The 16,171-nt window shown below is 44.9% G+C and overlaps 2 protein-coding genes across 3 annotated transcripts; one reads left to right on the top strand and one right to left on the bottom strand.

Annotated features, from left to right (window-relative positions):
* The first annotated feature begins 75 nt into the window (after positions 1-75).
* LOC111598763 (inositol polyphosphate 5-phosphatase E) lies at positions 76-3,780 on the top strand. Of its 2 annotated transcripts, none has more exons than XM_023314175.2 (6): positions 76-263; positions 869-920; positions 986-2,583; positions 2,640-3,300; positions 3,358-3,611; positions 3,671-3,780. In XM_023314175.2, exons 3-6 carry the CDS (start codon positions 1,301-1,303, stop codon positions 3,777-3,779), a joined length of 2,307 nt encoding a protein of 768 aa, XP_023169943.2. In that variant the 5' UTR covers positions 76-263; positions 869-920; positions 986-1,300; the 3' UTR covers position 3,780. The 2 variants fall into 2 exon arrangements, with proteins under 2 accessions (XP_023169943.2, XP_023169945.2); XM_023314177.2 differs by lacking the exon at positions 76-263 and adding an exon at positions 348-440.
* A 9,775-nt stretch (positions 3,781-13,555) lies between these two features.
* LOC111598743 (LIM homeobox transcription factor 1-beta) lies at positions 13,556-15,583 on the bottom strand. The gene is made up of 5 exons (XM_023314141.2): positions 14,787-15,583; positions 14,506-14,720; positions 14,260-14,447; positions 13,909-14,185; positions 13,556-13,847 (listed from the first exon to the last, which is right to left on the bottom strand). Exons 1-5 carry the CDS (start codon positions 15,491-15,493, stop codon positions 13,627-13,629), a joined length of 1,608 nt encoding a protein of 535 aa, XP_023169909.2. The 5' UTR covers positions 15,494-15,583; the 3' UTR covers positions 13,556-13,626.
* Between the last annotated feature and the right edge of the window lie 588 nt (positions 15,584-16,171).

The following is a 16,171-nucleotide window of genomic DNA, read 5'->3' as shown; positions in this document are numbered from 1 at the left end:
TAAATCAAAAAGAAAAGTTTACAGCAAAGCCTTCTCAATTTTTTTATTTGAATTTAAACATTGTGTGAAATTAACATATTTATGTTAACGCAATGTTGAGTCTGTGTGCCCGATAGACGATATACAATTTATTAATCTATAATTGTTAGAATTAAGGAATCGAGTAACTGACTGCCGTGGTATCGAGTAACTTAAGCAAATAAACAATATTTATTTTGCTTTAGTGTTTGCGGGCACCGGACGGACTTAATATGTGCTAAAAGGTACAAGGTCGTGAAGTAAAGTGTCAATGTTGTAGACTACCTGAACCTGAACTTGAAAAAACTTGTGACAAAAAATGTGTGCTTTTGCTGCTGCTGTCATTGTTGTTTTATATTGCTATTGGCCGAGACTTCGCCAGACGCCTCGCCTCATAGGCGTTCAAGGCAAAGACACTGCGCGTACGTTTGGCGGCAACAATAGGCTGCTAATTATAAATCCCAGCATAAGAGCGCACCGGCGCACAAATCAAGTGATGTCGCCAGAAGTCTTTTTTTTATTATTTATTTTTTTGTTTGCGCTTTCATTGTGCGTGGGCGGACGTCACAGCCGCAACATCGCAGCATGCTTTGCAGATGCCAATTTCGTTACGTCGTCGTTATATAGTTCTTTTTGTTCCACCCCCCGTTTGTATGCCATTTGCGCGCCCCCCTTTCAACTACTCCTGCCTACGTCTGTTGGCGCCCCAAGCATTGCTGTGGGCAACGCCATAGCAAGCGGGAAGGGTGGATTTAAGTGTTTTGCTCCGCGACAGCTTTTTTTATTACGATATGTGCTTACACTTTATATACACGTATTGATTTTTTCCTTTTTGCTCTCACCCACACAGCTGTTCCTGCAAATTGTGGTTTTTTTATGACCAGCACAAGTCTAAATCACAGGTGAGTTGCGTGAATGGTTAGCTATAAAAAGAAAAGTAATTATAAAAGTCTCAACATATTTGCAGGTAAAGAAAGGCACAGCACAGTTTGTTGCTCATCATGGGCTGAGCATAGCAGCAGCTAAACATCACATATGGAAGTGCAGCCAGCCTATACAAATTGTAGTCAGATTTTCGATACAGCTCATACGCACAAGAGCCTAAATTTAAACGCCGAATGTAAACACAATCAAAGCACAATTGTAAACATGTGATAATAGCTGATGAAGCACAGTATTACACCTGCTGAGACTTGCATGAGCAGCTAACACCTAGGATCCACTAGAAGCACGACTCGAACACAAATTTATTTACCTCGCTGCATCCAAATTATTGTAAATCATGCAGCAGGGTGGGGCTGGCAGTGAGGAACGCATTACCAGCAGTCCACGCAGCGCACAAAAGACTGGCAGCACGTTGTTTGGACTGTTAAGCAAGCGGCCCAGCAAGGTAGAGCCACATCCTGTAACACCTGATTCGCCAAATTCTCAGCGACGACCAACGTCTGCCTGTGGCCAATATGATGTCAGTTTTGCCAAATGCTCGGCAGAGTCGAGCAACAATCACAAGAGTCAAACGTTGCCCGCCAACGCCGTCAATTGTAATGTCGCTCAGATGCTGGATAAATCTCACAGCGGACTAATAAGCTTCCATAGACGCGGCAATCCTACATCCAAGAGCAAAGCGCACACACATCGATATAGCGACGCGGGCTCCCAAAGCGATGGAGGTGCGGATGTAGTCATGCGTCGCAAATCGCCTAAGAAGCGTTCGCCTAATCACAATCGATTTAGTCATCAGTTTAGCCTGTGCTGCAAGGCAGAGAAGAAGCCTATGACGCCGCCGGTTTCTGTGCGTTACAATTCGATACCTGATGCCGTGGTCAATGCCAGCAACGTGCTTCGGCGCGACAACCTGTCGCTAAGCTGGAGCATGATGGATAATTCGGGTTCATTAAATTCGCACTCAAGTGAAGGAGCTGCTTCGTTTCAGCTCCCGTCCACCCAGCGCCCACGACCATCCAGCGAGTGCGCCAGTGCCCCCGAATCTCCAGTGGCTAGCAAAACCTTCTTTGCGCCAAGTGGCGCAAGCGCCACCGGCTCCACGCATCACAATTTGCACTACTCTCCATCCAGTTCGTCCAACAAGAGCGACACTGTGAATCGAGCGCCCATACGGCCCATCGCTGTGTCTGCATGTCGTTCGCGGCTGCGTCTCAAGTTGTTTCCACCAGGACAGGAGCTGCCGCCGCTACATCCTGAGGAAAGTGCGGAAACATTGAAGCGTGCTACAACGCCGCAGCACATGTCCTCGCCGAACATTGCCACACAGCCAGATACGCTCGACGCTGTCATCCAGGAGGCGCCCGGTATGCGTTTCATGTCGCACGAGAACATGACGCTGCATCGCCAAGGATCTGGATCCAATTTGGCTCGTCAGACATTGATGGCGGCGCAGGCATTGAATCTTATACCAGCGGACAAAGCACGCGAACGTAGCTACCTGGATGGGCGACTGGGCTCATCCTCGCTACTGGGCCCAAGCGAACTGAGTCGGGTTCTGCCCCAGAAAGAGGTCACCATATTCGTAGGCACCTGGAATATGAATGGCCACAGTCCACCCAAGTGAGTCCTAATCCTAATAGACTAAATTTCCATATATATAAATATCTATTTTGTAGACAAATGAACGACTTTGTGTTACCTTCCAATGTGGAACATGTGCCCGACCTGGTTGTTATGGGCACTCAGGAGTCCAGTCCAGATCGCTTTGAATGGGAAGTCACGCTGCAGGAGACGTTGGGGCCATCCCATGTGCTTTTCCATTCAACGACACTCGGCACGCTTCATTTGGCTGTCTACATGCGGCGTGATCTCATTTGGTACTGTTCGGCACCAGAGGATGCATCGATGTCGGTGCGCACGGGCTCGGCATTTCGAACAAAGGGCGCTGTGGCCATATCGTTTTGTCTGTTCGGCACATCCATGCTATTTGTGACTTCCCATTTAACCGCACACCAGCAGAAGGTGAAAGAGCGTGTGTCCGATGTTAAGCGCATTATAAACGCATTGGACTTGCCCAAAAATCTGCCAAACATGCGTCACAAGAACAAGGATGTTACGCAGAACTTTGACAATGTGTTCTGGTGTGGGGATCTCAACTTTCGGTTGGGCGAGCCACGGGAGAAGCTGCTCGAGTGGATACAGAATACGAAATTTCCACTACCATCGCATTTGCCACATGGATACATGCACACGGATCAGCTCTCGTCTGTGCTGGCCGATGGCGCTGCTTTCCGTGGCTTCATGGAGGCAAATATTACATTTCCTCCCACATATAAAGTGAGCTTCAGAAGCGACATGTCAGTATTCAATATCTAATTATGTATTCATTTTCAGTATGATCCTGGAAGTCAGAACTTCGATACTTCTTCTAAGCAGCGTGCGCCCGCTTATACGGATCGTATTCTCTACAAATATCGTCAAGTGCAGGGATTAGTAATACGCCGGCAGAGCACTGTGCCGGGCGTGTCTACGCCCACACAGCCTTACGTCCAATGTCTGCTCTATGATTCCGTACCGTCTATAACTACATCTGATCACAAACCAGTGTGGGCTTTATTTCGCACACTAATTCGTGCTGGCACTGATGCGTGAGTGGCTGCCAAGTAGTTGAAAACAACAATAATTCAAATATCTCTATTTCTTTTAGTATACCCCTTGCTGCTGGCTTGTTTAGTCGTGACATTTACTTGGAGGGCATGCGTCGTCGTCTGAATAATCAATATACCGGCGCCTCCGCGGTCTGTGCCATACAGTAAAAGCTACAAATTATATATATAAACATAAATATATATACATATATATATATGTATATATATATGTATATAATTATATATATATATATATATATATATATATATATACAAATCTATTCAGTGAAAAATCTCGAAAATACTAGTCATGTTAACTATACCAAATCAGCTTATGAGCTGTCCCAATGCTTTACCACGGTTGTGTGTGGCCTTTATAGCATATAGTTAGTTAGTCGTTAAATTGTGTAGTCGAATACCAAATACTTTACTTGATACCATGTTCGAATATATATTTAGTTGATAGGCGCTGCCGTTGCCTTGAGGCCTTAATGTAAAACGTTCCTTACGAAATAGAGGCGCAGTCATAATGGAATCTAATTATAGCCCAAGCATTAGTGTATAGGCTAGTTGAATCTATTAGCTAATAACTTAGTGCAAATATATAAATGAAGTGGAAAGTTGAATGTGAATAATATTAAATAGCAGTAAATACATATACATAAATATTTAATAGTGTTGTGCGAACAACAGTTGTTAATTGTTATATTTATATCTAACTTATAGTTTAAAGCTGGTTGAATTTTTGTTGTTTTAAGTTTGCTTCGGTAAATAGTTAAATCTATTATTTTTTATAATATATATTTATTTGTATATATATTTAGTTCTTTAATATTTAACATTTTGCAATTTGCAATGGCAGCTATCGGCAGTTGGGCGACGGCACTCGACAAAGCGAAACTCATAAGCGGAGCCCATGAGAGCAAACCAACGGGCAGGATGTGCCCGCGGCTGGCACTCGACTGTGCAGCCGCTCGTTTATTTACCCAAAAAATGCGCCAAAAAGGCCAACGACAGCCGCTGGAGTCGCATGGGCCCCTTGAACCCTTTGCTCCCACGCTGCCTGCAGCATGCAGCATGCAGCATGAAGCAATTCAAACCGTAAAGCCCTCTCCGCACACACGCAAATATGTTAAACTTTTGACCAATTTCAACTCGAGTTGGATGCCGCTGGTGAGCGGACGTTGGACGCACTGCAATTTATTGCCATGGCGATTGGCATCGGCGGCAGCAGCAGCACCAGCAACGGCAACGGCTCGACATCGACATCGGTAACGACATCCATGTCCCATAAGTAGCCCCGCGGCGCTGCAGCCGGAACAGTTTGGTTGTGGTTATGACCATGTAACCCGTGCATGTGGGTGCCGGTTTGTGTGTGTGTGTCAGTGTGTGTGTGCGAGTGTGCTTGTGCTTACACTCTTGTCAGTGCGACTCGGTGTCATCCAATTGACCAAAATCATTGGAGGGCCCCAACGCGCCGAAGGATGAGCTAAGTGGCATTGTATTGACCAGTGTGTGCTGCGCCAACCCTCAACCTGACAAGCCAAAAAAAGAATAAGAGCAGCAACAATATCCGTTTTGTTTATTGCAATTTCTGCGCTGTGGCTGCCATTTGGCAGTTGCTACTAGCGGAATTCATAAAGTTTGTGCCTACTTTTGAAGGTGGGTTTGGGGCGATGGCCGAAATTAGTTTTTTGCAGTTCTACTGTGAATGCATTTCACATATTTGTAGCATATATATTAAATAAATGCTGCAAAGCTGGCTAGTTATTGTTGTGCCAACAGTTTTGCAACTCATTTCCGTTGCCCTCTTCGCACGTACGAAAAATTAACCGCAATATTTGAAATTATATTAACATTGAAGTCAGCTTGGCGCATAAAAACTGTGTGCGCCTCCGTCAGTGTGTGTGTGTGTGTGTGTGTGTGTGCTGCACATTAATATCCTGTGCGCACTCGTACGTGTTAATATGACTTTATGACTTCATATGTGTCCATATTTTTTGTCGTCTCTTTTGGCGCTTCACACTAAAAAGTTTTATTGTTAGTTACGCTGCTCTGCCACTGCTGCCACCATCAAAGCAACAATTTTTATTCAAAGTGTTGGAAGATGCACAAATTATTAAAATTTTCCATCTGCCACCCCTTTGGCAGCCCTATAGCTGCATGCAGTGCATATATATCAGGCACTCGCATCGTCAGACACTGAAATTCTGCATATGTAACAGCAGAGTGGCAAGAAGTATAACGATGTGGACTATGATAGACTGAGTGACACGCTAACTGAGATAGCAAGACAGTCAGAATATGTCTAGGAGTTATATGGCAACTCAATCAAAGACAATTTTCTACTATATAATTGATCATTCTAGTTGTGCCAGCGCAGATAAGTATGCTATATATTTTTAAACTTAACCCATCTAAATTCAGATTTATTTATTTGATTCTATACTCCACACATATTCATTAGCTATCATTACTTTTCAATGGGTATCTCATCTTAGCCCATTTCATTGCTGCTGGCAGATCGTTAACAATGAAAAGATGCTTCTGCAGTTAAGCAGTGCTCATTGCTGCTGGCGTTCCCATTTTGCTCTTGGGTGGGGCAACCATCTGGCACTTGGCAGTCGCCGAAGCCACTTGAAAGCTTATTGTACATTTCAAACAACTCTATTACGAATATTTTTCATATTTTCTGCGCAGCAGAGGAACACAAAAAAAAGTTAACATTAAACGTGGCGAAAGGCCGAAAAGCCAGAGCACGCAGCAGAAGCGGTGGCTGGGGGCAGAGCCAGTGGCAGTGCCACAGATTGGGGCAAGAGAAGCAAGTAATTCGCATGCGGCACGTTACATTCTCGCAATAAAAAATGAAAACCGTTTTGCATGCATGTGCCGGCGTCTCCAATGTGTGTGAGTGCAAAAAGTAATAAATGTACGTGCCTTACTAAAGCGCAACAACAACAGGGACAACAGCAGCAATGGCAATAGCAATGGAAACTACGCTTACACACACACACACACACACACTAACGCATACGTGTAAATTTAGAGCCAAAAAGATGGCGCGCTTCCGTTTCCGCTTTTCCTCACGCGCACATGTCACGCTGCATGCAAATGCACGCATGTCCGCGGCTGTACTCATATGACTGCTAGCTAGTCGAGCGTACAATAAACGCAATAAAAATAAACTACAATTTTCTTTGACTACTCTTGCACTAGTTATGCAGAGTCGCCTCCCGTTCCCGCACGGCTCCGTCGCATGCCCCACAGCCAGATATACATTACTTTCTATTATGCGCATTCTTTCCGTTGCGATATTTTTTTTGTTGTGCTTCGCTTTGGAGTGGGCGCTCTGAGGGGGGCATGGGGTCGGGGTGTCAGCGATGGGGGTCGTGCGCTTTCGCGTTTGAAGTAGCTTTGGATTGTATAAAAGTAACCATAGCTACCATAATTTAATGAAAACATAATCTGCATGCATAAAAAACGCACAAACTCATGCTGATAACATGAGAGTGGCAGAGACGGGAGAGGGAAAGCGGGGGAGAGAGAAGCGCATGGCAAGCATTTTATTAAATGCGTGTTTATTCTTTTTTCATTTTATTTTATTTTTTGAGAGATTCCTCGACTTTTTGTTAACCGAACAATGTTTTCTTTACGCTTGATTGCAATTCCAAATTGCATTTCTTCAAGACTATAGAAAACGACAAAAGCTAAGAAATTAAATAGCTACAATCATAAGAACATGCGGAGATATTGTAGATATATCAAGGAGCAGACTGTAAAGCAGCAGACTGTAAAGCAGAAGACTGTAAAGAGCAACCTGTCAAGCAGCATACTGTAAGGCACAACACTGTAAAGCTACAGACTGTAAAGTATCCAACTGTTAAGGTTCAGACTGAGTAGCAGCTATGAAGATTTTATGAAGTGAGTGACAGATCAGACTGTAAGGCAGTGGACTCTAAAGCAGCAGATTGTAAAGCTAAAGACTGTAAAAGTACAGACTGTAAAGTATACAAATGTAACTATTCAGACTGTAAAGATATAAACTATGTAGACATTGTCAGAGATTGGACCGTAAGACAGCAGACTGTAGAGAATAAGACTGTAAAGCAACGGGATGTAAAGCAGCAGACTGTAAAGTATTAGATTGTGAATGAAAAAGTTATACAGATGCTATAAAGTCTTTTTAAGGGAGTCAGAGAAATTTACGAATGCCTCAGACTAAGATCCTTTGTTCCAACTGCTCACACCTGTATGCAAAATGAGTCCAAGTCTTATATAGACTGCCTGCTTTTTAACATTTAACATATACAGATTGATATTATTGAAAATTAAATAAAGAATAGAAAGGGAAAGGAGTGGGCTAAGTCAGAGTAATTACCAACTCCTTACTTACTGCCGAGCACCTAAGCAGTTTCCCGATTACATCTATAAAGTCACAATCTTTTTCAGATTTTCTCTTTTTTGCTTTATATAAGATCAATAAGCTGTGCTATATACATTCACTCTCAAGCCCTCCAAAATTGGCATTTTGTTAGCTGTAAGCTCAACCGTCTTGCCAGCTACTCAAAGACAAGCTGGCAGGCATTTCCAAGTATCTGGTTTCGTTTCATTTCAATTTTTTTTGCTCGCTTCTCAATTTCCTATTTTTAATTTTTCCGCGCGGATTTTTGATGGGGTTTTTCCCCGTGCCCGCCGCGCTGTTGGGCACAACAATAACTTGAGCAGCTCGACTTGAGTAGCTCGCAGAAAAGTTTCCAAGACAACTCCTTTAGTGGCAGCGCAGTATCTGCAGAAAGCAGAAGAGAAAGGAAAAAAAAACAAGCAAGAAGGACTTGCTAAATATCCTTTAGCCTTTGCGAAATCAGTAAAGCGCAAAGGACCACTTGTGAATACGCTTTGATGCGCGCGGCTTTGAGTGCGAGTGTGACTGCCGGCGTCGTCTTGCCACGGCTCAGAGGCAAGTGCAGATGGCGGCATGGGCAGAGCGCGGGCTGAGGGGGCACGAGCTGCGCCTGGAATTATACCTCACTCTTTCGACCCGCAGCGAGTGCTTGATATTTATTTTGAGTTGGCTTTCAGCGCTGCCTTTGTAGCTGCGGCTGTGTTGGCATCAAGTATTTCGTGAGTAGCGCAAAATACGCGAGCGCGAAATGTAATAAAAACATTTTTTGCAGAACACGAAGAGCGGCAACGGCAGCGGCGACAGCAGTTGGACAGCCAACGTCTTATTTTTTTTTTATTCATCGTCCTACTAAAGCCGATTTCTATTACTGCTTGGAGCTACTAAAGCCCGTCATAGTCAGTGGGGCAGCGGCTGCTGCTGCTGCTGCTGTTGTTGGTTCTGGTTCAGAAGTATCTACAAGATATTTTTAATACATGCACGCGACTTTGCTCGCTTGCACACACACACACACACACAGACACACATATATATGTTCATATGTATGTGCGTGCTAAATTTGTTGCTTTTATTGGCAGCATAATGAAAAACATTCCTCTTACATACACACAAAAATATGTAATGCATTTTGTATTTTTGTTTTTGTTGCTCGCTTTTTTTGAGATACAAAATTTCGAAATGTGCTGCAACATTTCGCCTTAAATATTTATAGACAGCATTTCGCATTTGCATATCAGGCGTTACGCCCCCTTAGAAACATGATGTTGCTCATTTGCATTTGGCTTCTGACCCGGCCAGGCGCAAAAGTCAATCTGCAGTGAACTGTGGCCACAGATACTTTCATTTTCGTGAACTGCGACGCCCCTTTGATGTCTGTCATGTTAACTGGTTTCTGGCTTCTGGTTTCTGGCTGATGCCCGATGCTTGATTCGACATCCCCTCAGCCGCATCCTGAGTGTAAGTTGTTGCCACAATTTTCAAAATATTTTGCAATTCAAATTATCTACACGCAAGTGGGGGAGAGAGACGAGAGCTGGGGCAGGGACTGGGATTGTTAGCCAGCTGCTGGCGTGGGCGTTGTGGCATATGGCACCTAAGAAGCTAAAGAAGCGATTTTTCTCATTACGGCACTTGTTCGCCACTTTAACGCCTATTGGAAACTCATTAGTTGCTTCGATTAGGCCCAGTTTAAACTAATAATGTAGCGCCGGCCTGTGCTTGTATTCCAATTGAAAAATTTTCATTTATGACAAAGTGAGTGAGCGAACATGTTGGCAGACAAGTGGCTCGCCACTTGCAACCAATTACACCGTCCAGGCGCAAAACCAATCTCAATCTAAGGCATCAAGTAGACAAATATAGACTCTGCCTATGCACTGACTAGTTTCAGTGGGCGTGTGCGCTTGATTGTAGTCTCCATTTGGTATTCAAAAACAGTGCGTCTGTGTGATTTGACGCATATTTGCCAAGCCCACACAGTTGGCAGACAAGTGAGCTACAAATGTAGCTGCGAGATACATTTGAGGTTTTGAGCCCAGCCAGTCAGACAGCGTCAGCCTGCGCTCGAAAACTGTAACACACACACCTACACCTACACACTCGCACACACTCATACAATTGCTTCATTTTGCAAAAGGCTTTTATTAAACCAGAAACGAACTCAAGCTAAAAGCTAAAACCATGGCAAACCTTTTGTCGATAAAGATGACTAGCAGGCGAATCAGACGAGGCTGGCGTGGCAATCGAGGGGGTGAGCTGAGGGCCAGGCATTCTGGTAACGGCTGCATCTATGCCTGCCGTTGCGGCTGTTGCCAGCCTCGAAGGCAGGCAATCGAAGTGTTGGCTGTGCATGTGCCTGTGCCTGTGCCTGTGCGTGCCTAGTTATGGTAAATATTCATATTTGTAACGTATGCACAATGTGTTGAAATTAGCATTTATGAATTTTGTGCCAAATGTCGAAATGGAACTGAAGCAGACGTCGCAGTCGAAATGCTCCTTTGTACTTACTTATGTGCCACCACAAACACTAAAGCGAGTACACTTACACACGCACACACACTCACACGCACAACTACACATCAAATGAGTTGGGCCACTCATTTACGGCCCCGTTGCCGGCTGCATTATGCGCCAGATTCTTGGTTATGGCTTTTGTGGCTCCTTTTGGGCACAAAAACGGTCCTTTGAGCCAACCATTTGCATTTAGATTGCGTCGGCAAACTGTGCAGCCAGAACCTGTCGTCCGGCCATCGACAGCAGCATCGGGTGACATCTGTGCCTTACGATTGCTGCCTGCCAAGGCCTGTAGGCCCGGCGACAACTCAACAACCGGACGCAGTTCATGTTACGGACTTCGATTAACATAATTATGAGCGCAAACTTTAAACTGTGTCCCCCAGCCCGTCAGGGCAATATGTTTCTCTATAAAGCAAATAACCGTTGTACAAGTTGCTGTCTAACAAGTTTTACGAACTGACTAAAGGACAATCTATCATATTTGATCAAACATATTTAGTTTATGTATAAAGAATAGATATATAAAAACATCAGTTTACATCTGTGCCAGTTAGAGCTCTCTAGAATAGGCCATAAATAATTAAAATTTGAAAGTTCAGAGAGTGGGCTCACAACTGTGTGAATATAGTTTAACAAATATCTGATTTAACAAAAGAAAGATTTATTTTAATAATTTTTTTTGCTTTTTATGTATCTATTTTCACTTTAGAAGAACATCGAATATATTCCATTCTAGACTCCTATCAATTCTCCATTTCATTTGACCATCGCCCTGCTCAAGTTTATTTATTTAAGCCATGTGCACTTAGGTCAGCCTCAATGGCTGATCATTTTGCCGCTTGTGAAAAACTTCCCAGGCTGCAATATGTTTTCATAATTTTTCATATATTTTCACACAATTTTCCCAGCCATTTTTCGAGCTAAAAATAGTAATAAAACAAGAGACATTTGACAGGCTCTGATTTGTTTTTACAACAAATGCGTACACGTTTTCCTCCCTCTCTATCCCACTTTCTTTGCTGTTTTTATTGGCAATACACAATTGGCTTTTGATTTTATTAAAGCCATAACAGCAGGGGCTGCAGCTCAACAAAGAGTGTATTATGACTATGAAAGCGTATTGAAAGCGACTTTTTGTCAACCATTTGCCATTGCTGATTGGCTTTTGAAAGCCTTTACTTTGTTGACTTGTCCATAAAATCAAAGAGCAATCGCTTTTTATATGTTTTGAGTGTGCTTTGCGGCAATTCAATTTGCATAATGTTCGCTTAAACGACTTCGCTGTAGGTTCATAAATGTTTTAGTCGCATATGAAATCTGTATTTTAACTGTCTTTACTATTTTTAAAAATAAAACTAAATATTTATTTCATTAAAGCATTTTACTTCGCACTCGACTATCTATTTGAATGTCGATGCTGTTGGGTCCTGTGTCGTGGCTGTTTACACAGCTTACCTTTTGTTATATTTACATAAAATTCTCTTTTCATTTTGCATTGTGGCCGGCCAGACAGTGGCTGAATGGCCATTAAAGTACGTTCATTGCTCCTCGATATGGCGGTAATTAATTACGTAATTTGTCCATTTAAAAGCGCGACAAGATCCTTGAAACGACGCGGTCAACTCTGTCGCAGCATGTGGAAATGCCACTCGATTATTTATAGTGGAAAAAAAGTGAGTTCAGTGACAGGACATGGGCAGAAGGACTTAATGCCCAAGACACATTTGCCAGTCATTTGCATTGGCGTCCTTTTATTTTTGGTCTTCGCAACTGCACAGTGGTTCATGCACTTGTTTTGCTGCCTGGTCCTTTCAGCATTTGATTAACGATGTGGGCCCGCCCGAAGAGAAGTTTCACTTCTCGCTGATGTGCATTTTAAAAGCGTGTAAAAGAAATTACTTATGTGTGTGACTGTGCCTCTGTCAGTGTGTGTGCGTGTGTGTAGGACTGCTCTGAGGATTCAATGGTGGTTAATGCTCTGGCCATGAGCTGAATTGGTGGTGGTGCCGCGTTTCCCTTTGTTTAACTACTCTTACAGCATCAGCCTGCGCCTCCCTGCTCTGCAGCGCGGTGTCGCAATTGGGGTATAATCTGGTTAGCGGCACAAATGATGACGAGCGAGTAAGGGCAGAGGACGACGACAACATTTAAGCACAATTGCTGTGGCTAATGTGACACATATTGTGACAAATTGCATGCGGATGCTGTGTGTGGAGTGGGCCGCAGAATGGGGCAAACATAGGACTGTGTAAACACGTGTCCCTCTGCTTTAGCATTCACTAGCTACAAAATCTTGATCAGGTTTGTAGAAGCTAAAGCTATCTTTTATGATCTCTATTCATTAGCATAATTTTACCTAAGCTTCTTGCCCTGAAATACTCATATAACAGATTCTTTTTTAATTAACTAAACTCAATCCGTGATAATTTAACTAACTAAATATAGTCTATGTATTTGCTAGTTTGTTTAATTTCACTCAACTAATAAAATATAAGCTCGTAGTGTTTATAATAGATTTTCATGGATTATTATATATTTTTAGTGCACTGTTCCGCAGTCTCTGCGCTGCTCTGGCTCCGCCCCCATAGACAATTCGCATGCCAATAGATAGCTGTGGCCTCTGCGTGCCATGGATAACAGAGCCGCCCTCGATGGCAGCCCTCGGATGCTGATGGGGGTCGGTTTAAGTCAGCGACAGCGATACTGACAGCTCGGCGCTGTCAACAGGGTCGCCCATCGGCTGCACATCGAGAACTCGGGCGAACAATGCATGACGAATCGGTATTTTACGCCCATTTTGGGCATTTTGCCCAACTCGGGGTGGCTGTGGCTGTGGCTGCTGTTGTGTTAAACGCTTTGTTCTTGTCAACTGAGTGGAACGAATCGAGGCTGCACCTGCAGGACAACCCGAAATCTCGCAACCTTGCGCTGGGTGGTTGCACCGGATGGGCTGGGTTGCTGGCTGCTGCACGTGCTGCTGCATGTGGCAAGCGGCTTCGTAGCACTGTCTAAATCGAGTTTCTGGCACATTAACATTTTGTTTATTTTACAAGTACTAATTTTGATTTTGGCTTAAAACGTTTTCTTTTGCAGGCGAGACTAGTGGTCCATGGGCTCCTTGGCGCCGCCTCCTCCTCCACCGCATTCGCCGTAGGCGCCCAGCTCATCGGGCCGAAAATAGGAGCTCTGCATGCTATAGAGTCGATCAATCGGATTGATCATTGGCGTCTGTGTGAAGGGACCCATCAGCTGCTGGAAGGTAGCATAGCTCAGGCCAAGAATGGTGTTCAGTATGGGCTCGCTGTTCTTGTTGCAGTTTTCTATTGATCACAGAATATGTTTAGCTGACCTGTGCTGGAACTTTGTGTTTTTGGTACTTACCCTTGTTGGTCTCCATGCAGCTGAGAGTGCCCTGCTCCTGTTCGTCCTTGATGTTGCAACGCAGCCTTGTCAGTCCGTCAGAGGCTGTGGAGAATGGCGACTCTTGTTGCGACTCGCTATCACTTTGCGCTTCGTCCTTGATTTTGGCTGTCAGACTGCTGTCATGCGACTCCTGTGAGTCCTGCGAGTGCGAGTCGCTGACACCCTTAGCGGGCGGCTCCTGTTTGGCCTTTTTCTGTATTTTCTTAACTTTGGCGCGCTGATTTTGAAACCAGACCTGAGCGAAAATTCAAATCAGAATGAACAGAATGATATTATATATATTGCACATATAAATAATATCTGCTTTACCTGTACAATTCTCAGACTTAAGCCAGTATCTTTGGCCAGATTCTCCCTGACCTTGCGACACGGCTTGGGCGACACTTCAAAGGATGCTTTGAAGGCACGTCGCTGCTGTGTGTTGAGGATGGTACGTGGCCGTTTAGGACCTCGGCGCCCATCCATTTTGGGTGGAAACAGGTCATCGCCATAATAGTCTAAGCGCATATGCTATTAGAGAGCAGTGGAAACTAGAAGATGCATTTAATGACTCACCATAGCCCTGCAGCATCTCCACCTCCTTCTCGTAGTCGAAGCGGCAGAAAAGCTGTCCCTGTTTGACCACATACTGCTCGCCCTTCTTCAGCAGCGCCCCGCAAACGACGCAGGCGAAGCACTTCAGATGGAAGATATTCTCCTGAGAGCGCATCACAAGCTCATCGGCGGCGATTTTATGGCCGCAGCCAAGGCAACGATTGCGTAAGTAGAGTCTGTGGATGGGAGTTTCATTGAGTTTCATGACAACCATATTGAACCGCTGCCACGCCCTTTCGTACCTTTCGTAGTCAATGCGGCAATAGAGTTTGCCGTCCCTCGCATAGCACGAGTGCACCAGATGCAACGAACAGGCGGAGCACTTGAGGCAGCCCTCGTGAAACGAGTTGTCCACCACGCGCATGATGTAACGATCACAAATTGGCTGGCAGCAGTAGGTGCATTGGTTGAGCGCTGGACCCATGCTAATGGCCATGCCCATGCCTCCATCTCCGGCCATGGCCATGCCCATTACGGTGTGCTGCTGCAGTATTTGAGGCGCTTGTGGTGTGTGTGGTGCGATTGATGATGTCGGCGGCGCCGGTGGTGCTGCTGAAAAACCATCCAAGTCATTGAGACTGCACTCGCCCAAGGTGATGCGGTTGCTCAGCTGCATGGGCGGACCTGGCCCGGGGCCCTGTCTACTCATTGTCAACGTCAGCGCCTGTTGTTGATGCTGTTGTTGCTGTGCGGTGGACATGCTGCTACTGTGGTTGATACAACTTCCGTTGACATTTCGGCTAGCTGACGCCATTTTGTCATTGTGGGTGTGGGAGTTGGTGGCTCCTCCTGCTGCTGTCTTGCTGCCTGTTGGCTGTTGGCAGGTCGCAGTTGTTGTTGTTGCAGCTGAAGCTGCTGCTGCTGCTGCTGCTGTTGTTGTTGCTGTTGCTGTTGCTGGTGTTGTTAACATGCGCTCATTTCCGTGCAACAGCAGTTGGCTGTGCCCCATTGCAATGGCTGCTGCGGCCGGGTGCTGCGTGTGTCCAGCTCCAGCTAAATGTTGCTGCTGCTGGTGATGGTGCTGCTGCTGCTGCTGTTGCTGTTGACATTTGATGTCCATTGGAACTATTTTGGTTTTTGCGGTTTGTCGTGGGTCCAGGCCCCAAACATGCAAATGAGAAACATTTCAGTTATTTTTATTTTCGCATTGGCATGCAAATTGCGGCTGGTCGTGTGCCCTCCTCGCAATTTACAACTGCGGCCAGTGGTTCGTGGCAAAAACTATGTCCCAAACGGGATTTGCATTTGTGGTTCCTGCACTTTTGCCCACTCTGCGCCCTGAAACTGTAACTGTAACTGTAACTGTGACTGCGACTGCGACTGCGACTGTGACCATTTGCCAACCATTTCGAGTTGTAGTAAATTTGTGGTTTTGCAATTATTGAAATGACTTTTGTAGCGAAATATGTGCGTGACCGTACGCATTCGTCTGTCCCGCTGGACGAACTGCAAATTCCACGCACTTGCCTTTCTATATATATTATGTGTGTGTGTGTGTGTGTGCGGCAATACGCTGCGTATGCGTATCGTGTTGCTGGGCCGTGTTGTATTTGTGCGATTGCGGTTGTTCGAGTTGGTGGCAAAAAATGACTGTACATTTGTGGCATTTGTGCTGCTGCTGTTGGCT

This window comes from Drosophila hydei, unplaced genomic scaffold (assembly GCF_003285905.1).
Source record: "Drosophila hydei strain 15085-1641.00,03,60 unplaced genomic scaffold, DhydRS2 tig00008135-arrow-pilon, whole genome shotgun sequence".
In the NCBI taxonomy this organism is placed as follows: domain Eukaryota; kingdom Metazoa; phylum Arthropoda; class Insecta; order Diptera; family Drosophilidae; genus Drosophila; species Drosophila hydei.
This window is presented reverse-complemented; position numbering and strand designations above follow the sequence as displayed.